The following is a 22,327-nucleotide window of genomic DNA, read 5'->3' as shown; positions in this document are numbered from 1 at the left end:
ATAATTTTCTTTGCGTTTGCCGTCGTATAGGCGTTCCGATAGCCGATGAGAAAATTATGGGCCCCACCAATGCTCTGCAATTCGCAGGGATCACTTTAGATACGGCATTGATGGAGGCTCGTCTTCCAGAGGACAAGCTTGCCAAATGCCGTACCCAGTTGGCGGATTTTTGCGCTCGTAAAAGCGTCACGCTGAAAGAGCTACAATCTTTAATAGGGCTCCTCAATTTTGCCTGCTGTGTTGTGGTTCCCGGGCGTGCTTTTCTGCGCCGTTTGATAGACTTGACTAAAGGTATCACACATCACGTCAGATTAACCCAGGAATGTAAACACGATCTCAACGTCTGGGGGGAATTTTTGAGCGTGTACAATGACAAATCCTTTTTCCTCGGATCGCGATGGGCCACTTCCCAAAACCTCAATTTATCTACGGACGCGGCGGGTTCCTTGGGCTACGCCGCAGTATTTGGCACACATTGGTGTTTTGGAGAGTGGCCCGCCGCTTGGAAACAACTCCATATTACTGTCTTACGGAGTTCTTTCCGATTGTCCTGGCGCTTGAGATTTGGGGACCGCTTACGCGTGACAAATGTATTGTTTTCTTTTCGGATAATCAGGCAGTTGTTGCTATAATCAATAAGCAAACTTCTAAAGATCGTTCAGTTATGGCTTTGCTTAGGCACTTTGTTCTCTGCACACTTCAATACAATATTTTATTTCATGCTAAGCACATCGCTGGTCGCGTTAACCGCGAGAGCGATGCTTTATCTCGCTTACAGGTAGAGAAATTCAGATCACTAGCGCCTTACGCAGACGGACAACCGACGCCGGTTCCGCCGGGCTTACTACCCAACAACTGGCGCATCACTTGAACGACCTTCTGCACTCAGCCATTACTGAGGGTTCGCGTAAGACTTACCAAAGAGGTTGGTCGACATATGTCGATTTTTCATCTGAATTTTGCGAGTCGCGTGCCTCGCTCCTTCCGGTCTCGGTAAACAATTTAGCATTGTTTATATCATATCTCTCGGCGAGGAAGTTTGCCTCCTCGTTAATCTCGACGTATGTCTCCGCCTTAAGTTAAGTTCACAAGCTAGCTAATTTTCCTGATCCCACTAAACAGTTTTTAGTGCAGAAGATTTTAGCGGCTCACAGTAAGCTATACTCTTCACCAGCCGTTCGACTTCCAATAACGCGTAGCGTGTTGCAACGATTAGTGCTCGCATTAGATCATACCAACTCATCAGCATATCAAAGGCTGTTGTACCAGACCATGTTTTTGGTGGCCTTCTATGGCTTTTTTCGAGCAGGCGAACTCACGGCCAAGGGTGCGATTTTGAAATCTTTAGTACGAATACAAGATCTTCATTTCCAATTTAAAGACAATTGCGTGACCGCCGCGACAATTGTCATCACCGACTTCAAACATAACTCGGGTAGGCGCCCCTTTTCGGTTGTTTTGGACTGCGCAACGGGAACAGAGTTTTGCCCAGTGAATTATTTACAACGTTACTGTTCTATGCGGGGTACCACTCCAGGTGCCTTGTTCTGCTTTTCCGATGGATCCCCAGTTCAAACTAGCCATTTTACGCAACAACGGCGGCAAGCACTAAACTTTTGTGGACTTGATTCATCCAAATACAAATCTCACTCTTTTCGGATCGGCGCCGCATCGTTGGCGGCTGACCAAGGTTTATCGGATGCCCAGATTCGCCACCTTGGCCGTTGGAAATCCGACGCGTTTAAACTGTATATTCGTCAACCTGGAGAGGTGTTTAAGACTTAAGCTCGCCTTTCAGTCAGGGGCTGGGGCATCATAGTTATTATTTCTAGTCTTCAGTAAACTACTTCAGCTGTTAGCTGTAGCTAAGATCAATGCTCGCCTTCCAGGCATGGGCTGGGGCGGCAATTTTAGCCTAGTACATCCTATTTTATTTTTCCAGTTAGTTATTTTATTTTATTACGACAAAGACCGGGTAAGTGCTGGCTTTGTCTACTCTTATAAGTGTTCTTACTATTCTTACGATTAATCATAACGTGATCCACAATTTAGCTTATCTCCAGAGTTAGTTTGCCTGTCAGACAAGGGCTGGGGCAACAATTTTATATTAGAGTAGTTGTTAATCTAGAGCGCTGGAACGCGCGCTCTTATCGAGCCCGAGAACTAGCCTTTACTCGTTGGGGCTTCAAGGACATGTCAGAGAAGGGCCTGGTGTTCCTGATGCCTTCATATTACATAGTTTCCATTATCTTTATATTTGGTCGTTTCTGCACTATTTCATAGTGCGTGCGTGCGTGCGTGCCTGCGGCTTGGGTTGGGGCTCGCCACAGGATGTGGCTTGTGGCTGTTTTTCGCCCCAACTTTATTCACTGAATCAAATATAGCGATGTTTAATTGATTAATTTGACACCTTAGCATTTGAATGGTTTGAAATAAACGCCACGTGAGTGGCCAAATTAATCCAAACAAGTGTTTCAGTGATTCAGTGGTTTCTGGCCGCATGCACGACCGCGATTATAACCATTTCATTATAGTCTTTTGTGCGCTGGGTTTATAAATAGGCGTCGCTCTCGGCATAAATAAGTTTGTAGAAGTTTGAAAAGAAAAGTAATTGAGAATGGGATTAGGCCCAGTCCCAACGCCGCTCCACTCATGTGCCGAACCAAAGTTGATCAAGTTCGACTTCAGAGCGACCAGAAAATATGCGTTCTGAATTCAAGAACTCTGTCCAAATAGAAAAGTTGTGACTAACATTTCACTGTTATAGCAATATTTAGGGAAGCAAACTCAAATTCAAGGTTCACTCAATTAATCAATCAAAATCAATAATCACAGATGTTTGGGCATCGGACATCGATTTCTATCGATTTTTAGACACTGCCCGAAGATATCGTGGAGCAGCAGAAAAAAGAATAAAACCTAAGAACGAGGATCAGATTGGCCGAAAATTAAGAACAATTTAAGAACGAGCTCAGGCTGAGGCTGAAAAAAAAGTGAAAATGTTTCTAGTTGAAACGTAACTGAATCTTGTAATTTACGTTCGCAGTGCGGTGAAAACACAAACAGAAGCACCGTCTCTCATTTATTATTATATCTACCATCAACATCGTTTTCCAATACGTTGCCTTTTTATTTTGATTTCTCATCATTTCAAACCGCTCATAAGAATAAGAACAATTTAAGAACAATTTGAGGCTGAAATCGCCAAAAAAATTATGAATGAGCCTCGGCAAAATTTTACTGGTTTTTACTGGAAAAGAAAGGCGTGTAAATCTTACAAGAAATTTGCACTGCCCGCAATGGGAACCGCAGTGCAGTGTTCTTCAGTTTAAGAATGGTTAAACCTTACCTTCAAGTTCTTTCATCAGTGTTTGGTTTTCACGAACCAGTTCCTCTTCTGTTTCTTTCAGGCTAGCGATGATGTCCGCAGGTACTTGGTTGATTTCATCTGGATGGAGGGCAATACTACACCAGAAGTTCGATCTCAATGCGCGACGACTTAAGTTGCTCGTAAGATTTTGGACCTTCTTTGTAAGGTAGTTCACTCTGGCGTAGATGAGGACCCCCACACGATCTTTGCAAGACGACGATAGTCTGTAGCCAAGTTGGAGCAAGTTGTCTTGAAGCACTTCAAACATTTGTTTTTGTCTCTTGACAACGCGCCACTGCCAGAGAGCCTCGCTGTTTATTTGAAGATAAAACATTGGGTCGTAGCCTTTCAGTGGAGTGGACATGTGCAAGAAAGCGGGATTGACCGGGGATTCAATGAGCTCTAAAAAGAGCTCCCGATCAACGCGCTGCATTACTTGCACAGATGACATGCTGAAAATTCGTTTATTGCAACTCGCGCAAAGCGTTACTTTAAATACGATGGTTAAGTGATACATTTTATCACCTCTCAATTTCAATGCCTTATAGCGTCGGCGTGTGCCCTATTGTTTGTGGAGGCGGAGCTTGGCACTATTAATATTCTGCCGGGAAATTCAAAAGAGTTTCGCTCTATTGTTCTTCTAGTCTCCGAGGCGAACGAAGGCTGAAGGATCGTTATGACTGTTCGAAAGTTGGCAGAACGACCACTTCGAAACATTATTTTCCGTTAAAACTTGGCATAAAGCTTCCTTTAACAACATACATTCAAAGCCATATGATAACCGTTAAGAAGGGCACTTTGAAGGAGTAAAATTCTTCCTCCAAATATTTCCTCATATAATATTTTCCCTCAAATGGACCAAATTCAGGAAAAGAAAACGACTAAATCCACTTTTCGTAACATTTCAAAAAATGTCTCCTTTATTCCACCAATGTCTCATCTACAAAAGCCATATGATAACCACTACGAAACACAAGTATGAAGCACGTAAACTCTAAACAAGTATGCGTAGTCGGCCATTTTCTGGTCATTTTCTTTGTTGTTTAGCCATCGTCAGCCTAATTAATAATTAAATTTCGCGCGCACTCTACATTTAAGTCCCGGATATGTCGCGGCATTCTGCGCGATGTACGTCTTTAGTTTGAGCAGGGTTTTAGACCAATTAGCGTACTGAATAGATCTTGCCAATTCGAGGTAAAATATAAATTCATATTTTACTATGCGTCCTCCTTACGGTGTCCTTGGTGTCGCCGTCGTCATTGTTTAAGCTCTCTGATATCTCCCGATCAATCGAGAAGTCTAGTTGTGTGTGTCCTTGGAGAATATCTATTCCACGAGGCTCTCAGAGAGCTGTTCACTTCTCGGAACAGATAATGTCTTCGTGCAAATATCCGTGTATGCTTGGGAGGGGAAGTAATTATTTCAATATAACGATTACATATTGATAGCTAAATATAAATACGGTCAAATATTTCGTCATCATCAAAAGCAGATTTTTAATTCACAGAGATCACATATATATTAGTCTAGATGTGAAAGAGTCAAGAAAATATCAGCTGATGAAACAGTTTTTCATGAATGGAGTCTGCTTGTGTGTTTAAATTAAATTTTCAAATTGTCTCTGACATCAGTTTTTCAGTGACTCTTTTACACCAAACCAACTTGAAACCTAATCTGTATTTGATAATGGCGACAATGATGCAGAAACGTCATGTACAAGCGTTTATATTTCTTCAGTTAAAATAATTGTATTTGTAAAAAAATCTGCGGTGAAAATGAACGTTATAAGTAGGGTGAGTGATTCACAAAGTAGCCTATGAACAGGCACCCGATTGGGTCGCCAATATTTTTCACGCAGGAGCCTGTTCAAATTAGATAGTAAAACCTTTATTGATATCAGGTTCTACTCTACTTACATTTGCGATTTAGTGACTGATTTCGAGGGAAAGAGACAATTTTAGAGGAATTATATTAATTTGGTGGCATGACTGTTTTGGCGGAAGATCAGTTGAGCGGGGATACATCGTACAATTCGGTGCGTATGTACAGCGGTTGTGGTATGAAACGGTTACTCAGGAATCCTCCGTAGGAAAAAAGATGGTGACTGGTACATTTACCCATAGTTCTTAGCACACGAAAACCTTAACAACGTTCATAAAAACGTACGGAAACGTTATAAAATCTTCAAACCTAGGCAAGTTAATGTCCTTGGAACAGGGACGACTACTGTAAAAGGAATTGGCTTTCTTTGTGCCTTATAGGCTGTGGTAGGCTCGCAGGGCATTGTGGTAAAATGTACAGCCGCCATCTTTTTTCCTACGGTGGATTGAGCTCTCAGACTGGATCTGGATATCAGGGGTTATAAGCAATAATGTATCAAGTTTGATTGGGAACACAAACTGACTTCAAAAGGACTAGCACTCATTTAAACGCCGAATCTGCATTTCTCCTCACCTCAGAAGCTCCCACAAACATCTAAAATGAACAAGTCTTTATCTCTGCGGTATACATTGGTCAGGGAGGACTTTAACTAAAAGCTACTAAATCTCTGGCGGAAAACAAATGCTGGGTCCTCGCTGTTTTGCAAGTTTAACAAACACTTGAAGCCATGGGTGTTTTCAACCTAGCCTCGTCCTCGATCGCGACGATGTTTAAAATTGAAAATTGAAAAACACCCTGAGGACGTAGTCTGCGAACGTAAACGTATTTAAAGTGGAAGCCGAAAATACGTCTGCGTTTGCAGGTTACTGGGGAAGAGGCTGGGAAATTTCTCAGAGGTTTTACTGTTGTTATGGTAACCCATAACGTCAAGAAGCATCACCTCACCTGGCATAAGATGGTTGAAGTAATATATCAAACACGACAGACAGTGTTTCATCGGGATATCCAAACACCGAGAAGAGAGTTGAATTTTTGACGAAATTCGAGGTGTTTGGATAGCAGATAAAACACTGTCTCGACTGTTTGATATGTTTTCTCTATCGGAAAAAAAAACTGGAGTAAACAGAGAAGTAAAATCGTCAAAATCTATGCTAATTAAGACCGTGTATCCAAACCTCCTTCACGGTTGTGGTTTTCTTTGTTTTAACTTCATGAATTATTAATGAGTTTGAGAATGATCTATCGCAAAACAAGTAGTACCGACACAGGGTTACCAGCCACCTGTTACTCTTCAAATGCCGTTCGATGTACTTTCAGATCGTTCTTAGTATTTAATTTGAATCGACTTTTTGGATTTTTGACACTCAACGATTGATCAGCTGCGTGTGGTTTCCACACCTATTGAATTCAAAACAAACAGACTGGCACTTGATTGAAATTGCAAGAATGCCTTATATCTTCTGTGGTAACTTTTACTGCCAGAAAACTGGCCAAAACAAATACCAGAACTTCTCATTTTTGAGACTAATTTTGCATGACTAAAATTAGTAGCAATCAAAGATTATGAGGGTGCGTTCGACGCCACGGTCATAGCTTGAGAACAGGCTCCCGGCAAGCCCAAGCGCCCCGCCCCGATCGCCTCGCTTTCCGAATTCTTCAGTCTCGCGCTCGTCGGCTAGCTTCGCTCGCCAAATGTTTCTTCCGTCCTCGCCGGGAGCCTGTTCGCAGGCTACCACGGTTAACATCCCAAAGCCAAGGCGATTCAAAGTCGCGTTCGTGGATATAATAAATAATTGTACTATTCATGTAACAAAAGCACTTCATCTCGTATCCCGACGAAACAGGCCACGTTTGTGTTGATTTGCCTGGCCCAAAAACATAACTACAGTGGTCTACAAACAAGCGAACGATCGAGAAACCAATACAGACCCTTGTACACGTGCTATGCGATGATGTCATTTGTTTTCCCCCCTGCTACAGGGAGGCCAATTTTTGCGTCCAAGGCCAGCCGGCCGGATGTCTGATAAACTCTCAATTCAGAAATTTTATTAAAAACGCCCCCAAGATATAGAAGTAAACTAAAACTAGTAGTAATCGTAGATTAAAGAGTGCGTTCGAGTTTTGGTAGGCTTGGTATGTAAAAAAAAAAAAAAAAAATTCTAGGGAAAGCATTTTGTGCCTGAGCTGTTAGGTAGGCGTGAAATTGGTCACCCTTCAGCAGGGGCAAAAACAAATAAACTGACCGGAAAGCACGTGCATACGAGAGGGTTTGTTCTCGTTTATACAAGTATTGTGTAATATTAGTTACGACTGGTCAGTAAAAAACATGGACTGCAGTCGAAAGGCCGCATTTAGTCCGCAGTCCCCATTTTATACCTGAGTCCGCCCGCGTTTTATGCGCAGTCCGTAATGCTTAGTCCGCGTTTTATACATAAGTCTGTGTTTTATACCCAGTCCGTAGTCCGTAGTCCGTAGTCTGTAGTCCGCAGTTCGCAGTCCGCAGTGCGTGTTTTATACTGACCGTGTAAATCGACACCAACCATGTTTGTTCGGTCGGTATGCGAGACGACGTGCTTTTGCCAAAACTAGGACAATTATTTTGTTTACAAACACGACTTTGAATCGTCTAGGCTTTGGGGTAACAGCTACAGGGCATTTTCACTTCCGAAACAATGAAACGGAGGACATGTTGCTGTACCATAGCAACCCTTTGGGAGTTGAACTTAGTTCCTGAGTAAACACTTTCGTTGGGGTTACGTTACATAGTTTGTGCACAGAAATCTAGGCCAGCGAAGTGAAAATCATTTCCTCCTTTGATTTATTCAGCAGAAAGCAGCATTGGTTTCGGACGAAGAGAATAGGGTACACAACACGCAGCCAAACTACAACTTCTTGTTCGTACGAAGAGTCGTACACATTTCGTGAAGAAATGTCTGCAAGGTTTTTAAATGCCATTAACATTGACTTCGAACTTTAAATAAACAACTTATCCGCTACAGTCTTCAATAAGCTGCCTCGAAAAGTCGTACACATTTCGTGAAGACATGTCTACAAGGTTTTTAAATGCCATTAACACTGACTTCGAACTTTGAATAAACAACTTCAGTATCCGCTAGAGTCCACAATAAGCTTCTTCGACACTCGAAAGTCCGCAATATTGCGCAACACTCGAAAGAAAGCACATGGACAAACATGGACATGACGTCATTTGCCCCTAAAGAATTTTAGGGGGGACCAAATTGGTGTCCCCCGATAGATAGATAGATAGATAGATAGATAGATAGATAGATAGATAGATAGATAGATAGATAGATAGATAGATAGATAGATTCACAGATCTCGAATTTTTCTGCATTACGCGATTAGAACTGCGTTCTGTCGAACGCAATAAAAACAAAAACGCCCCCAAAAATTACGCGTATGCTTATCATATTTTTAGAGCATGGTGTAATTAGTCATGTACCAAGATGGCTAAGCCAATGAAAACTCTTGAATTGCATTATCCGATGATCTAGTATGAATTATATTTTAATAATGGCTGATAGTATACGATAGCCCATCCAATCGAAGTATTTGGATTACTGACTACGTACTGTAGTAGAATTCTACCAAAACTCTATAGAAACAAGATAAATGTTACCATAAAGTTAATTAACTATAGAGTTAAAGGTTCTTGTGATTCATAAACAGTCGAATTAAACATTCTCCGATAGCTTGATGCTGCACAAGAGTGTTGGGAAAAAAATTACATTTCTTGCTAGGACCTAAAATAACAAACCCTTTATGGTTCATTGCTCTTACACCGAGTTTTTCTGCGAGCATTCCAACATACACATCGTCCACTCTAAACGGCTTAATCACATCAAATAAAGGAACCGCGCTCTCGATAACATCATATGACATAACAAAGCCAGCACCACTACAAAAATCTGGATAGCGTGTTCCTCTGTACTCTTCATAACTGACACGCCATTTTCCACTTCGTTGTACAATCGGATTGCGGTGACGTTTACCCATATAAAGGCCTTTCTTAGGCGTTGATTTCAAGTGTAAGACATCTAGTAAACGTTTAGCGTTGACGAGCACATCGTCGTCTGCTTTGAGAAGGTAAGAAAACTCACAATATCTGGCTGCCCATTCGAAGGCCATCTGTATCTTCAAACTCTGGTTCCAGTAATGTTCGTAATAATCCGCACGAATCATGTCGCCATAGATGCTATTTTCTTTTTTGAGCAAATCTGATCGTGCTGGATCTCGTGTTTGACCAAGAAGAAAGTATGTCTTCCACTGAGGAACGGTGCTGTTATCGGCACCCCATGTTTGACGAATCAAATATCTTCTTTCAAAATTTGCTGGTGCAGACGAGACTAGGATGAGCAGAGGGTAGTGCCGTGTACACACAGTCTTGGTTATCAAAGTAGTTTTGTGCTGGGGTGTTGTTTTCCATGATTTAAAATCAGGAAGAATGGCAGGCTCCGCGGAAGAGGGTATGGGCTTCAAACTGCCTGAAGTCCAGTTCAGAGTAGGAGCCACACTCGACAGAGAGAGAGCGCCACTGCCTGAAGATGGCTTGTCGTTAAAACGGCTGAACGTTGAGCCCGAGTTACGAGCTTCAATAAGTTGTGAGCGTGTTTCATGATCATAGATGGACTTATTGAAGGGAAAGACACTGAAATACGTTATTAAAGCCGTTACCAAAACAAGACTTAGAGAGAGCTGGATTATCTTGAATTTCTTCGAGCCTTGTTGTCTCCTTCTGAGTGAACACAACCAATTGCAAGGAAACAACAGACAGTGCTGTCGCCGATGAAGCATGTTCCCAGGGGGTGAAGCGAAATGACTCCACTCCAAGTGCGAGCTCCTTCTAGAAACGAACGAAATTGAACTGGTTTGATTAAAGATTTAAAACATCGTAAAATTTTCGAATTTGTCTACATTATTGCATTTGATTCAAGAAGATATAGAAAAAATGTTTCAGAGAAATATATCCTTCATTAACACCTTTGACGCCAAATGCTCGAGCCGCAAGGGAGGTTTGGGTGAACGCCCGAGAGAATGTTACTGTCTTTATAATTAGGGGTTGGGAAGTGCGTTTTCCAAGCAATAGTATCATGAATCAAAACATGGAAACACACGTCGAGTATTTAGGGACTGGTCCAAAAGTACTGTGGGGGTGGGGGGATAAAAAACACATGGCCCAGCTTTTCCATTTGGCACAAAACTGAGTGACCCACCCCTAAACGAAGGTTAAAAGTTACATGACCCACACCTAATTAAACACGACATTTTTGTTTAAAAAATTCAACAAAATTACATTTTGTATATAAACTTGTGATGTTATTCACGTTTTAGATTTATTTTAAGTCAGGTTTATCTTAGATTTACTTTAAGTCATCTCCGCAACGTATAAACTCTTGTTCTTAGGCCATCGGAGCTTTATTGAAAATAGAACACAAACAGCGCTGAGAAACATTGTATTCAATTCCAATGCATTTTAATAGTCAACTGTTACAAATTTTTGAAAACTATTTATATCATAAATATAAAGGTCTAGAACCTAGATTTTTAACCGATGAGATTTTTTGGACTTTTTGAAGTAGCCAATCAAAACGTGAGAAAAGCTATTGACAAAGTTGGCGTCATTTTGAATAAAATTCACTTATCTCTATTTACGGCAAGTTAACGGCGTCTTTTCTCTTCTTTTATTCCCGGCATTTGACCATTTTGGGTCTTGTTATTGTAAAAAAGGTTACATTGTCAAAGGTTACTGCGGAACCACTCGCTTGCGGCTCGTGGTTCCACAGCTACGTCGACAACGTTATGACGCAATTTATCATCAATAAGAAGAAAGACGCATAAAAAACTGACGTCAATTTGTTAATTTTTTCTCTTTATTTCCGGAGGTCTGCAAATGCTTGCGTGCACCCACATGGTCGCTACGCTTTTAATTTTTAATGCAAACAGTTCGTACCCCAGGGCCTAAAATTTGTAGACTGTTTACCAACACTCCAACAGTCCCTTTTTTCACGATTATCAAAAGTCCAGCAGGGGGTGTTTATATCTAAACGCGACATTGGCGAGAAGAAGAATTGTCAGACCATTGGTTTGCAAAGGAAAAGAACTGCGTGCGAAACCGTGTTTGCTTTTCGAACCCTTGACGACAGCAATGATTTTCACAAGCATTTACTGACAGCCACTAAGTATGAAATATATCTTTCATATTATATTTTATAATGAATTTTACTCCCTTAGAAGATGTCGTGGAATAGATACTGATATCAGTATATTTGGCCTCTTAGATTATTACGCGTATATAATCCGTCCGTTAATTATAACTAATTCGTCGATATTCAACTCTTAAAGATGTGTTGTTATAATCAAGAATTTAATAAATAGTATCGAGTTTTATCCTAATTAAATGTGAAAACGATATTAAATATAGTTTTCGTACTTAGTAACAAGAAAACGCACCTTTTACAAGCGATGGTTTTGTCTGTTCGTAAACCATGTACATGTAAGTGGGGTCCTAGAATTGACACCTTTTCTTTGTAGACACTTGGTTGCAGATTGGCTTTCTGCGTGTCACAATATATTATAAGCGGGTAGACTTAATGCTTGAATTTCGCGAATCAAACAGGAAGAAGTTTCAGGACCGAATTATTCTGCGCCACATGCTTGGCACTAGCCCAGGGAATGGAGGACAGTAATGTAACCGTAAGTGTTAGCGTTGTAACTTCGTGTGGTTACAAAAGCGACTTACCGTACAAGAAGTTTCTCTTTTCCAATATTTTTCTTCGAAATCAGCCTAAGCTTTGGTAACAGATGAACAATTCTGCGGATGCGTTAAATCATACGTCGTTATAGGAAAAATTTTAATGAAAGTTGGGGAGAAAAGAGTTTTAACCAATCAGAGAGCTTAATTACGAAAGATTATTCAATAGCAACGCCATTGCCCATGCGTCACGAAATGCTATTTCTGTAGCCGTCCTATGCAAAACAACAACGGAAAATTGTCAAGTTCTACGTATTTCGGAGAAAGCGTAAACACCATGGCATTGTTATAAATTATATTTAATTTTCTTTTGGAATTGATCGCTTGCATTACATACTTAGTTTGAACAGGTTTTTAAACCGATCTGCGTACTGAAGAGATGGCGACAATTGAGAAATATCGGGGTAAAATAGAAATTCATAGCGGACCTCCTACGCGCCGAAGGCCTGCGAGCGGAGCCCCATACCTTAGAAAAATTTGGTCACCCATCGATCTAAAAAAATATGGTTTTCATGTGACTGTCCGTACATAAGTGCGTCCGTCCGTCCGTCCGTAGGTCCGTATGCCAAGCCTCATACCTTGGAAAAAAGGAAGAGTAGTGCCATTACCATAGGTACATCTGTGATGTTGGACGTCCATGTTATGGTTACTTGACAACTGTCAAAACAAGTTATCCGCTGACCGGTATCACTTGACGATATAACGGGCTCTGGTTTACAGCTCATCAACATCACGTGGTTTTTCAAGTTGATCGCTGACCAGGTACTGGTTTTCGATTGGATCGCAGGCTCAAGTCAGTTTATTACTCTGGGAGAGAAGTAGGGAGTGCGTGCAACTCCAAAATTTCGGCCCAAATAAACCTCTAGATGGCGCGTTGTTGACTTTTCTTCCGACATATGTACTCCTTGCACAAGTCCCTGATACATTGCTTACACAATTTTTACAACCTTGGAAAAATTGGGTACGCTTATTAGGGAAAGTTTGTTATAATTTAACTGGAAACAAATCCTCTTTTTCAGTCTATGGTTAATTACTGTAATAAGGAGCTCCGCTTTCACGCTTGGCTAAAGCTATATATTATTTTACAAGGCGTCCTTGGTGTCGCCGTCGTCAGTGCTTAAGCTCTCTGATATATCTTGATCAACCCGAGAAGTCTAGATATGAATATGTGCTTGGAGAATATCTTTTCCATGAGGCTCTCAGAACGCTGTTCATTTCGTGGAACAGATAATGTCAACCGGCAAATATCCGTGTATGTTTGGAAAGCGAAGTAATTATTTCAAAATAAGGATTACAGGTTGACAGCTAAATATATATACGCCCAAATGTTTCGTCATTATCAAATGCAGATTTTTAAATCATAGACATCGCATATATTAAATCTAGACATAAAAGACTCCAGAAACGTATCAGCTGATTAAACAGTTTTCGCGCGAATAGAGTCAGCTTGTGTGTTTAAAGTTTTCAAATTGTCTCTGACATAAGTTTTTCTTGACTCTTTTGCACCAAACCAACTTAAAAACTTATCTGTATTTGATGATGGCGACAAGATGATGCAGAAACGTCATATACAAGGGTTTATGTTAATTTCTTTCAAAATAATTGTATTTGTAAACAAATCTGCGGTGAAAATTATCGTTTTGTGTAGGAGCTAGTAGGGTGATTGGTTCATAAAGTAGCCTGTGAACAGGCACCCGATTGGGTCGCCAATTGTTTGCCTACCCGGCCAGGAACCTGTTCAAATTAGATAGTACAGTAAAACCTATATATATAGCGAAGTCCTCGGTATAACGAACGATATTCCTCGCCCCCAAAATAGTAAAATACATGGAAAAGAACCCCGATGTAACGAAACCTCGTTATAGCGAACATATTTCGCCAGCTCCTTGGCCCTTGATAATATCGAGGTTCCACGGTACTTACATTTGAGATTTACTCACTGATTTCAAGTAAAACTGCCAATTTAAAGGAGCTCAGTCACGGTTTGCGCATATTGAAAAGTTTGAGTCTCAGACTGGAGCTATATATCAGGGGTTATAATCATCGATGTTTATCCAGTCTGATTGGGAGCACAAACAAATTTCAAAAGGACTAACAGTCATTTAAACGCCAAATCGGCCCGGAGAGAATTTTACCAGAGGTGTAGCGGATGACAAAACCTGGATGCTGAATGTTTTGTGACTTTTACAGACATTTGACGCTATGCGTATTTTCAACCTTGGCCCAAGGGTCTTCTCTTTACGATTTATAAAATTGAAAAGTGGAAAAGACCTTGGGGACGAGGTTAGGGTGTTTATCAAAGATTATAATGCACACCAGCTGACATAAGATGGTACATCGCAGAACAAGTACTAAACAACGTTACCAGCCACATGTATATTCTTCAAATGTATATTCGTCAGATCGTTCTTAGTTTATATTTTGAACTGAGTTTTGGATATTGAGGTTCGACAAGTGATCAGCACATGTTATTGAGTTAACGCCTTAGCGAACAGCAGCCCCCTAAATCACCCCAATGGTGCACTCTGCACTAAAAACCTCAGAAATTTGCCATTTTGATAAGTTGGAAGCCTGCTCTCTTGTGAGTAATTTCTATCCCTTGATTCAACGTTTTTTTTTCGGCCGTGAAGGAACGAATATGCTTGTAATAACGCGTCCTAAGGCCAGAAACATCGATAACAGAATCGCCCTAGACTCGAGTGCGATAGGGTAATTCTAAAGGAAAGAAGACTTCGAATAAATGTGGATTTGGTCTCATTTGAAAGAAATAAAGTTCATTATGCCGGTTATTTATCTGTAAAGTATTGTGTACATAACACATTCAAATTTTTGTTAGAACTCATTACAGTCGTAATGATCAAAACAGCTCTGGTGTTCCACCTAAATAAACGTAAAGATTATTTGTAAATTAATGATTGCTGGTCAATTTATGCTGTGTCACGCAAACCTTAGCAACCTACTTTTTGCAATGAAACTGCTACTCAAAAACCAACTGACAACCCTGCGGGACTCAGTTATTGATGTTATGTATTTGAAGGGGTTCAGTCACGTTATTTTGGGTTATATTGGCCATACACAAAATTACCTTACAATGGTAGGAAACCTGAAAATAACAGTTTAATAAGATAGAAAAACACCAAAGAGATAATGATAAACCATAAAAGACCAAGGATGGCTAAGGATGGAGAAGATTAACACGGATTACAAACGCGACGAATTTGAAAAATTGAGGCTAAACTTTTCAATATGCGCAAACCGTGACTGATCTTGACTCTACATGTACAACACTGGGAGAGTTGAAAATTTACAAAGTATGTAAATAACATGTAATTAACATGTAAATAATCAAAAGGAGACAGTAAAGAATAATTTACCGGTATAGAAACTGTACGTAAGGGTTGTCCTCCACGCGTCTATACTGCGCCAATATCAACTCGAAGTTGATAAAGGTAAACAGCCTTTCGTAAAGAAACTGTGAAGCTGACTTCTCGAGCTTTAACCTTTCTCGTGAAAGCAATGTCAGCGAACAGTTCAAGACACAAGCGAAACTAAAGACATGCGGAATGAAAAACACTTGCCTATTTACCAGCGCGTATGGGTGCAATGCACAGTAAATCGTATTGGCGCTATGATGCGTCTGCGATTCCAAAAACAACTCAGTCCACCCTATTAGAAGAAACTATATGGCAGCCAATGCTGTGAATAAAGACGATGACTGCAGAAATGTGTCGAGAAATAAATTGTTCCTGAAGTGCTGTAACTGTATATAATCTGCTGGACAAATGAGCAATAGTCGAACTGGGAAACGGGTCTAAACAATCATTACTTGTTCCCCAGATTTTATTTGCATCGAGGAAGACCAAAACACTTTCCAAAATGAAGTGACAATAAATGGGAAACTGTTTCCTATAACTCTGCGCCTGCGTACCTGTGTAAAGGGTGCCAGTTGGATGGCTGAATCGACGTTTGGAACGTCTCAGTCTTCCTTGTCTTCTCGTGTGTCGTGTTCTGTGGCTGAATCGACGTCTGGTCTTGCTACTATTGGTGTTCCAATAAAGCGTCCGCGTCCTGAGTCTACTTCTGTTGGTGTTTTGCCCAAGAGCCGTACCTTGTCTATTCGTCTATACCTGTCTCGCCCGCGTTTTCCTCTTGTTAGTACTGTTGCTGCTTCGCCTGTCCAGTCAAGTTCCGTTGTTGCTCTGTTGAGTCCTGTTAGTACTGTTGCTGCTTCGCCTGTCCAGTCCAGTTCCGTTGTTGCTCCGTTGAGTCCTGTTAGTACTGTTGCTGCTTCGCCAGTCCAGTCCAGTTCCGTTACTGCTCCGCTGACTCCTGTTAGTACTGTTGCTGCTTCGCCTGTCCAGTCCAGTTCCGTTGCTCCGTTGAGTCCTGTTAGTACTGTTGCTGCTTCGCCTGTCCAGTCCAGTTCCGTTACTGCTCCGTTGAGTCCTGCTAGTACTGTTGCTACTTCGCCTGTTCAGTCCAGTTTCGTCGCAGCTCCGTCTAGTCCTGTTAGTTCTGTTCCTGCCTCGCCCGTTGCTCTTGTCTTGCCCCCCGCGTTTTCCGTCCAGTGTGTTGACCTCCTATCTCTTCGTTTGTTCCCGTGGTTTCCATTGTTTGGATTGCTGTTCCCGTTTAGTTGTTCACTCCTTTTGGCCTCGTTTTTTCGTATATACCTTTGTTACGTTGAGTTTGGACTGCTTTGTTTGTTTTTGGTCTAGGTTTGTTTTGGTTACATTTTGGTGGCGAACGTATTTTTATATAGGATAAGACTGTTGACAGGTGCCCCTCCCGGGTTCACCTTTCGCCGTTGTACTGAAACAGTGTTCGTTTGTCCTGTTGTCTGACGTTTTTACCTGTTTGTTCCTCGTTTGTTTGTTTCTATGTTATTTGTTTGTAGGGGCGGGGTTCGATCCCTCGGTGCCGTTGTGTGACTGATTGGTCTGTATGTCTGGCGGACATTGCACTCTCCATTCCACGTTGGGGCCCGGCCATTCGCCTTAAACATGAAAAACTCTGGTTTTCCTTCAACACGCATAAATCTTTCGCCTTTTACTAAAGATTTCCGTGGAGGAGAACAACTCGAATAAGTCTTTAGACTAATTTTTCGTAGCCCTGCCTCTTGGCAGGGCTCATATTCTCAACAGATGAAGTGTATATGCAGTTATTGACCAAACTTGTTCGGTCAAGATGGCTGGATATTGGCCAAGTTCCTTAGCGTGTTTTTGGACTGAGACGGACGGTGAAAGAGGCCAATATCCAGCCATCTTGACCGAATAAGCTTGTTCAGTGAAGGATTTATTTAAGACTTTTGAGGAAATTGTCCTTGCGGGACAGCAGGTAGTCCCGAGCGGGCATGATAGCGCCATCTTGCCCGGTCGGGTAGTCAATTATAGCGCTGGGTTTGGTTCATCTTGCCCGCTCACGGAGCTAGCCATATAATAAACGACGTTTCTCAGGCCGCTTCCGTCAGTGACGGTTGACCTATCAGCACTATCAGCAGGAGCATATTTTAAAAAAGTCTTATATACAGAACTACGTGCGTATTTGGGTTAACGTACGTTAAAGGCAACATTCCTGTAACCATTGTTCAATCTTGTAACTCCTGTCTATCTACCCACAACCCTCACCTACCCCGCTGGTGCCTCCCTACCCCTTTCCCTACCCTTCCCACTACCCCCAACCGTTGTTCATATGGCTAAGTTTGGCTCTCAAAAGACATCAATAAAACTTTCAGATCACCAAATTAAATGCTTCAAGCATGTTATTTTCCGTACGTTTTGCCCAAATGTTCCCAAATTTTCAGGATTTGCAAAAAAAGAGATGATCTTTTCCCATTTAGTTAGTCAACAATCAGCTAATGTTAGCGAATATCATTATTAATTTTCGCGTTTTCTGTTGCAATTCAGGCTATGAAGTGCACAAGTTTAGTAAGAGGACACGAAGGTAAGTAAAGGTCGTTTATTTACTGATCGAAAACAAGAAACGAAAATGAAAGGAAAATAGTTGAAAAAAATGATTACATTCCCACGCCGGGGATTGAACCCGGGCCGCGGCGGTGAGAGCGCCGAATCCTAACCACTAGACCACGTGGCATGTTCTCTTGTGAGAAGATCAATTTTTAATCTTAGATTGTAAGGCAATTTCCGTATTTTGAAACATCAATTTTCCCAATTTGTTGAGCTGCGTGATTGCTGATCTGTCAGCAAAAAAAAAAAATCTTGATGTTTTCTTAAAGCAAAGATATGGGAAGTTGCTTGCTCCTTAATTACGAATTTGCTCCTCACCATCTCTGTTGCAAGCCGCTATTAATGATCTGAGAAAGCTCCCGGTGCAAAATGGTTACTCTCCATGCAAGGTGGTAACACGTTGAAAATTAACGATTTGTTGAGGACCATTGAACAAGAATAAAAGTGAGCCAAATAACCCTGTTCAAGTTACAGTTCCCCAAAAAGATGTCTTAAACCTGTTACCCTACTTATGTCCTCACAGTAACCAAATCAAGCGTGCGTTCCTTTGGGGTGATCCGGATCCGGATCAGTGATCCAAGATCACTCAGATCATGGTGCATCAAAGGTAGGCTTTGGTAGATTGTGCTAGCATAATTTTTAGCATAATTTAGAAAAACGAGCATAATTTAAAGCTTTTATTTCAGTTTAGCACTGCTAGCATAATCCGAGCTTTTATGCCTTGAAAACAAAAAAAAACCCATCATAGTTCTAGAATAATTCAGTTTGTACTTTACTTCTGTATTGTTATTGGAAAATATCGAGGTCTGGAAGACTCTAGCTAGGTCACCCCGTACATATCTGAGAGGCTGAGACTCTCCTCAGGCCACCACGCTTATGGCTCGGCGGCTCGGCCCCTCAGGCCTTAGATCAAAGATGGCGTCGTCCTCGAGTACATCCACTGATTCCACTCCCAGCACTTCCAGCACTCCCAGTGCCGTACCGAGAGCTTCAATCTCTAGACTCTGCAGCCGCTGAACGAGTATTCTCTATTCTTAACTCATCGTTCAATGATTCACAAGAGCATGCTCTCGTGGACTATTTACAGGCTTGTGTAATGCTTCAGTACAATAACCGATAACAGAGAGATTAACAACATGCATAGTTGTCTTTATACTAAACTGAGGGCTTTGCCTGGATGGCGTCTAAAACAAGTATATACAAGTAACTTTCTGACCCGGATTCAGAACCCAGAAATGGTTGATTTGGATATCATTTGGCTTTTCGAGGTGCGCACATGCGTATTTGCCATGCTGAAGACTGTAAGACTGGAAGGTGGACTGTCTGAATGTTCATTAAAGTCAAAATTGATAGAGTTAAGCTACTGGCGATCTTTATTTTCCTTAAAATCCAAGTAGCATAACTTCGGTGACAGAGAGCATAATTTTCAGAAAGTAGCATAATTTTGGCATAATTTCTAAAAAATATGAGCACTGCTAAAAGCATAATAAGCTTTTTTTTCGAGCACAATCTAGCAAAGCCTAATCAAAGGAACCGACGAATCGACTCTGGTCACGGATTCATCGGTTCCTTTGATGCACCATAATCCGAGTGATCTTGGATCACTGATCCTGGTCCAGATCATCCCAAAGGAACGCACCCTAGATCTCCTCTTTTGTCAACCTCAAGATCATATTTCAGAACACATGCCGCATCAAATCTCACTTTCCATACAAAATTCACTTCAACCGCTCTCAGAAATCCAAAGTCATCTATAAAGCCGGTTTCTGGGGCTGTAATTAATGAATTATCTGACGTGGGCAAAACAAAACGAAGACTCCTTGACAGGAAAACGGAAAGTTACAAGGCCCCTGCAAAAATTGACCATTCATCAGCCATTGCTGATCATGTGAAAACCACTGGTCACAACATAAAATGGGATCACTTTGACATTCTAGCGTCCGACAAAACTGACTTTCCATGATTGCAGAATTGAGGAGATTCTGTTCATTCAAGAGCTTAAGACTTCACTAAGATAATGACACTGTCAGTAGTGAAAAGTTGTTGCTTTACTAGCTGTTGCTCATGCTGAATACGCGCATGCGTATTTGTAGACTTCAGTACATTTATGTCCCACACGCTGTGTAGCATGTTGTACAACAAAACACCTAGTATCCAGAATGCACAGTAACTCTGGTTTTCCTTCAACACACACAAATCTTTCGCCTTTTACTAAAGATTTTCGTGGAGGAGAACAACTCGAATGAGTCTATTGACCAATTTTTGGAAGCTCTGCCTGTTGGCGGGGCTCATAATTTAACAGATGAAGTATACGGCGTTTCAAACGCTTCAGTCAGTAATGGTTGACTTCGTAGTATCAGCATGAGCATATTTTAGGCAGTCTAACACAGGAACATTGAGTTTCTCACGTAGAAGCCATCTTTATGATACGTGGACACGTTAAGTCTTTAAACTCGCGGAAAGGGTTTTCGGCTGATTTTTTTCTAATTCGGCTTCATTTTTTCCGCGAAATGGACTCAATTCAACGTATTTTAATTAATCATTGTACCTTAAAGAAACGTTTTGAACTCGTATGAAATGAGACGTCAAAACTACTCCTCAATATTCGTACCATTCCTATTTTATACGCCAAATATCTTTGCGTACTCCTCACTACATGTGCATTTGGGTTTACGCAATACAACATTCTTCTAACCATTTCTGGTAAATCATATCTACCTGGCCACTCCCGTTCCCTAACACGCTGCTGCTTTCCTACCCCTCTCCCTACCCCTACCCCCTTATTTACATGGTTAAATTTGGCTGTAAAAACACCAAAGTTGAGCATTCAGATCACTAAAATGAAACTTCATGGCACAATATATTCCGTAGGCTTTTGCAAACTGTCAGGATTTGCAAAGAGATGATATTTTCCCATTTATTTATTCAACATTAGTTCATATTAATAACTATATCCCATTTAATGAAAAAGAAAAAAAAGAGAAAAAGTCCCGTGCATACGACGGCTGCGCCCGCAGTACGAGCGGCAGTAAAAACTGAGCTGTCCTACCGAAACGACACGAAAATAGCCTTTTTCTTCACAACTAACAAAAACAAACACGATACTAAAGTTATTTTGGCCTCTTCCAATAGTTAACTTGAGAATTCCGCGTTTAATTTCACGAGGTACAGCATATTTTGTTCAAAATAACACAACTATTATCCTACCTGGCGACACTCGACGAACTCGGCGACCGAGCGCGAGTTGCCATGCCGAACGCCGAACACCCATTTTGGCGCCAAATTAGAAGCTTGGAGACACAAAATGTTTGATATTTTTTACTTTTCACAATGTGATATGGTATTTGGAATCGTAAATCTCTTTTTCTGAATATTTAAAGCCGTCTCTAGTAAGAAAAGTTACCTGATTTCGATGCCATTCCTGTTAACTTGCATTGACCTCAGGACAGTGAAGTTTTTCCCAGCTGTTGAATTCTGATTGATCAATTCAAATTGCAGGCGAGCAAGCCGTATGCAAGGTCTGGCCATAAGGACACAATTATTAAGTACGAGAAACCCCCTAGCCTTTGGCTATAAACACTGACCAGGAGTCAAATCAAAAACGAAAAGAAAAAAAGTATTTACATTCCAACGCCGGGAATCGAACCCGGGCCGCGGCGGTGAGAGCGCCGAATCCTAACCACTAGACCACGTGGGATGTTCACTAGGTTACAGGATCAGTTATAGAAATAACATTGCAAGGAGATTCCAGTATTTTGTAACGTCAAATTTGCCAATTATTCTTATGAATTGCATGATTGTTGATTTTGCCAAGAATCTTGACGTTTTCTTAAAGTACAAGTATATTTCCATACTTGCCTATATGTTAATTTTGTTTTGTTTTGTTTTGTTTGTTTGTTTGTTTGTTTGTTTGTTTGGGATTTTTGTCATTACTTCAGCTTAGAAAAGCTAGAGAAGACTTACATAAGGAAAAACACAAAATTCCAAGACTGGGTTTCAAACCCGGGTTGTCGTAGCAGATAAATGTCTATAGGTCAATACCCTTAGCCATACCGAGTTGGTGAGAGCGTTAATCTGTAAACACAGAACTCTCAGAAAGGCTATACCTTGCGTTGCTCATGTGTTCAATTATTACGCAAAGAGACAAGCAAAGAAGAATAAAAAAGAATTAAGCTAATTATTAATCAAATCCAATATCATAAGAACTTTTGATGTGATTTGAATACTTTGTTGGTGCTGTGAGCCAGTTGTTGGCGATCCACTTTTCTCCTTTATATTAATGACGTCACATCCAACGTGAATGGAATATCGGTCTAAATCTCGAAGACGACCGCTGTC

General features: G+C 41.0%; 3 protein-coding genes, 4 non-coding genes and 1 pseudogene across 8 annotated transcripts in view; 5 read left to right on the top strand and 3 right to left on the bottom strand.

Moving 5' to 3' along the window:
- LOC149106579 (uncharacterized) overlaps positions 1–5,345 on the top strand; it is a 70,761-nt gene extending 65,416 nt beyond the window's left edge. Inside the window, exon 2 of one of the 2 annotated variants that reach the window (XM_089297838.1) lies at positions 3,411–5,345. In XM_089297838.1, coding sequence (XP_089153964.1) covers positions 3,411–3,415 — 5 coding nt within the window. In that variant the 3' untranslated portion in view covers positions 3,416–5,345. The remainder of the gene's footprint in view (positions 1–3,410) is intronic. The other variant, XM_089297839.1, reaches the window with a different exon arrangement.
- LOC149106580 (uncharacterized) lies at positions 57–2,469 on the top strand (annotated as a pseudogene).
- A 2,701-nt stretch (positions 5,346–8,046) lies between the features above and the next one.
- Positions 8,047–12,103, bottom strand: LOC110067915 (beta-1,3-galactosyltransferase 5-like). Its single transcript, XM_020775261.2, has 2 exons — positions 12,012–12,103; positions 8,047–10,115 (listed from the first exon to the last, which is right to left on the bottom strand). The coding sequence occupies exon 2, from the start codon at positions 10,064–10,066 to the stop codon at positions 8,915–8,917; it is 1,152 nt and encodes a 383-aa protein (XP_020630920.1). The 5' UTR covers positions 10,067–10,115; positions 12,012–12,103; the 3' UTR covers positions 8,047–8,914.
- A 3,842-nt stretch (positions 12,104–15,945) lies between these two features.
- On the top strand, positions 15,946–17,110 carry LOC149106578 (uncharacterized). Its single transcript, XM_089298512.1, has one exon. The coding sequence runs from the start codon at positions 15,974–15,976 to the stop codon at positions 16,739–16,741; it is 768 nt and encodes a 255-aa protein (XP_089154638.1). The 5' UTR covers positions 15,946–15,973; the 3' UTR covers positions 16,742–17,110.
- LOC149106577 (U5 spliceosomal RNA) lies at positions 17,032–17,153 on the top strand. The gene has a single exon (XR_016210054.1). It is a non-coding gene; the product is annotated as a U5 spliceosomal RNA (small nuclear RNA).
- An 891-nt stretch (positions 17,154–18,044) lies between these two features.
- On the bottom strand, positions 18,045–18,116 carry Trnae-cuc (transfer RNA glutamic acid (anticodon CUC)). The gene has a single exon. It is a non-coding gene; the product is annotated as a tRNA-Glu (tRNA).
- Positions 18,117–20,156: 2,040 nt separating this feature from the next.
- LOC149106575 (U5 spliceosomal RNA) lies at positions 20,157–20,278 on the top strand. The gene has a single exon (XR_016210058.1). It is a non-coding gene; the product is annotated as a U5 spliceosomal RNA (small nuclear RNA).
- Positions 20,279–21,614: 1,336 nt separating this feature from the next.
- Trnae-cuc (transfer RNA glutamic acid (anticodon CUC)) lies at positions 21,615–21,686 on the bottom strand. The gene has a single exon. It is a non-coding gene; the product is annotated as a tRNA-Glu (tRNA).
- Between the last annotated feature and the right edge of the window lie 641 nt (positions 21,687–22,327).

This window comes from Orbicella faveolata, unplaced genomic scaffold (genome assembly GCF_042242905.1).
Source record: "Orbicella faveolata isolate gen_17 unplaced genomic scaffold, um_ofav_v1 contig_3, whole genome shotgun sequence".
Classification (NCBI taxonomy): Eukaryota; Metazoa; Cnidaria; class Anthozoa; order Scleractinia; family Merulinidae; genus Orbicella; species Orbicella faveolata.
The sequence above is the reverse complement of the archived record's forward strand: the minus strand, read 5'-3'. Positions and strand labels throughout refer to the sequence as shown.

Excerpts from the sequence above, each read along its gene's own strand:
- LOC110067915 (XM_020775261.2), bottom strand. The coding sequence starts at position 10,066 with ATGCTTCATCGGCGACAGCACTGTCTGTTGTTTCCTTGCAATTGGTTG.
- LOC149106578 (XM_089298512.1), top strand. The coding sequence starts at position 15,974 with ATGGCTGAATCGACGTTTGGAACGTCTCAGTCTTCCTTGTCTTCTCGT.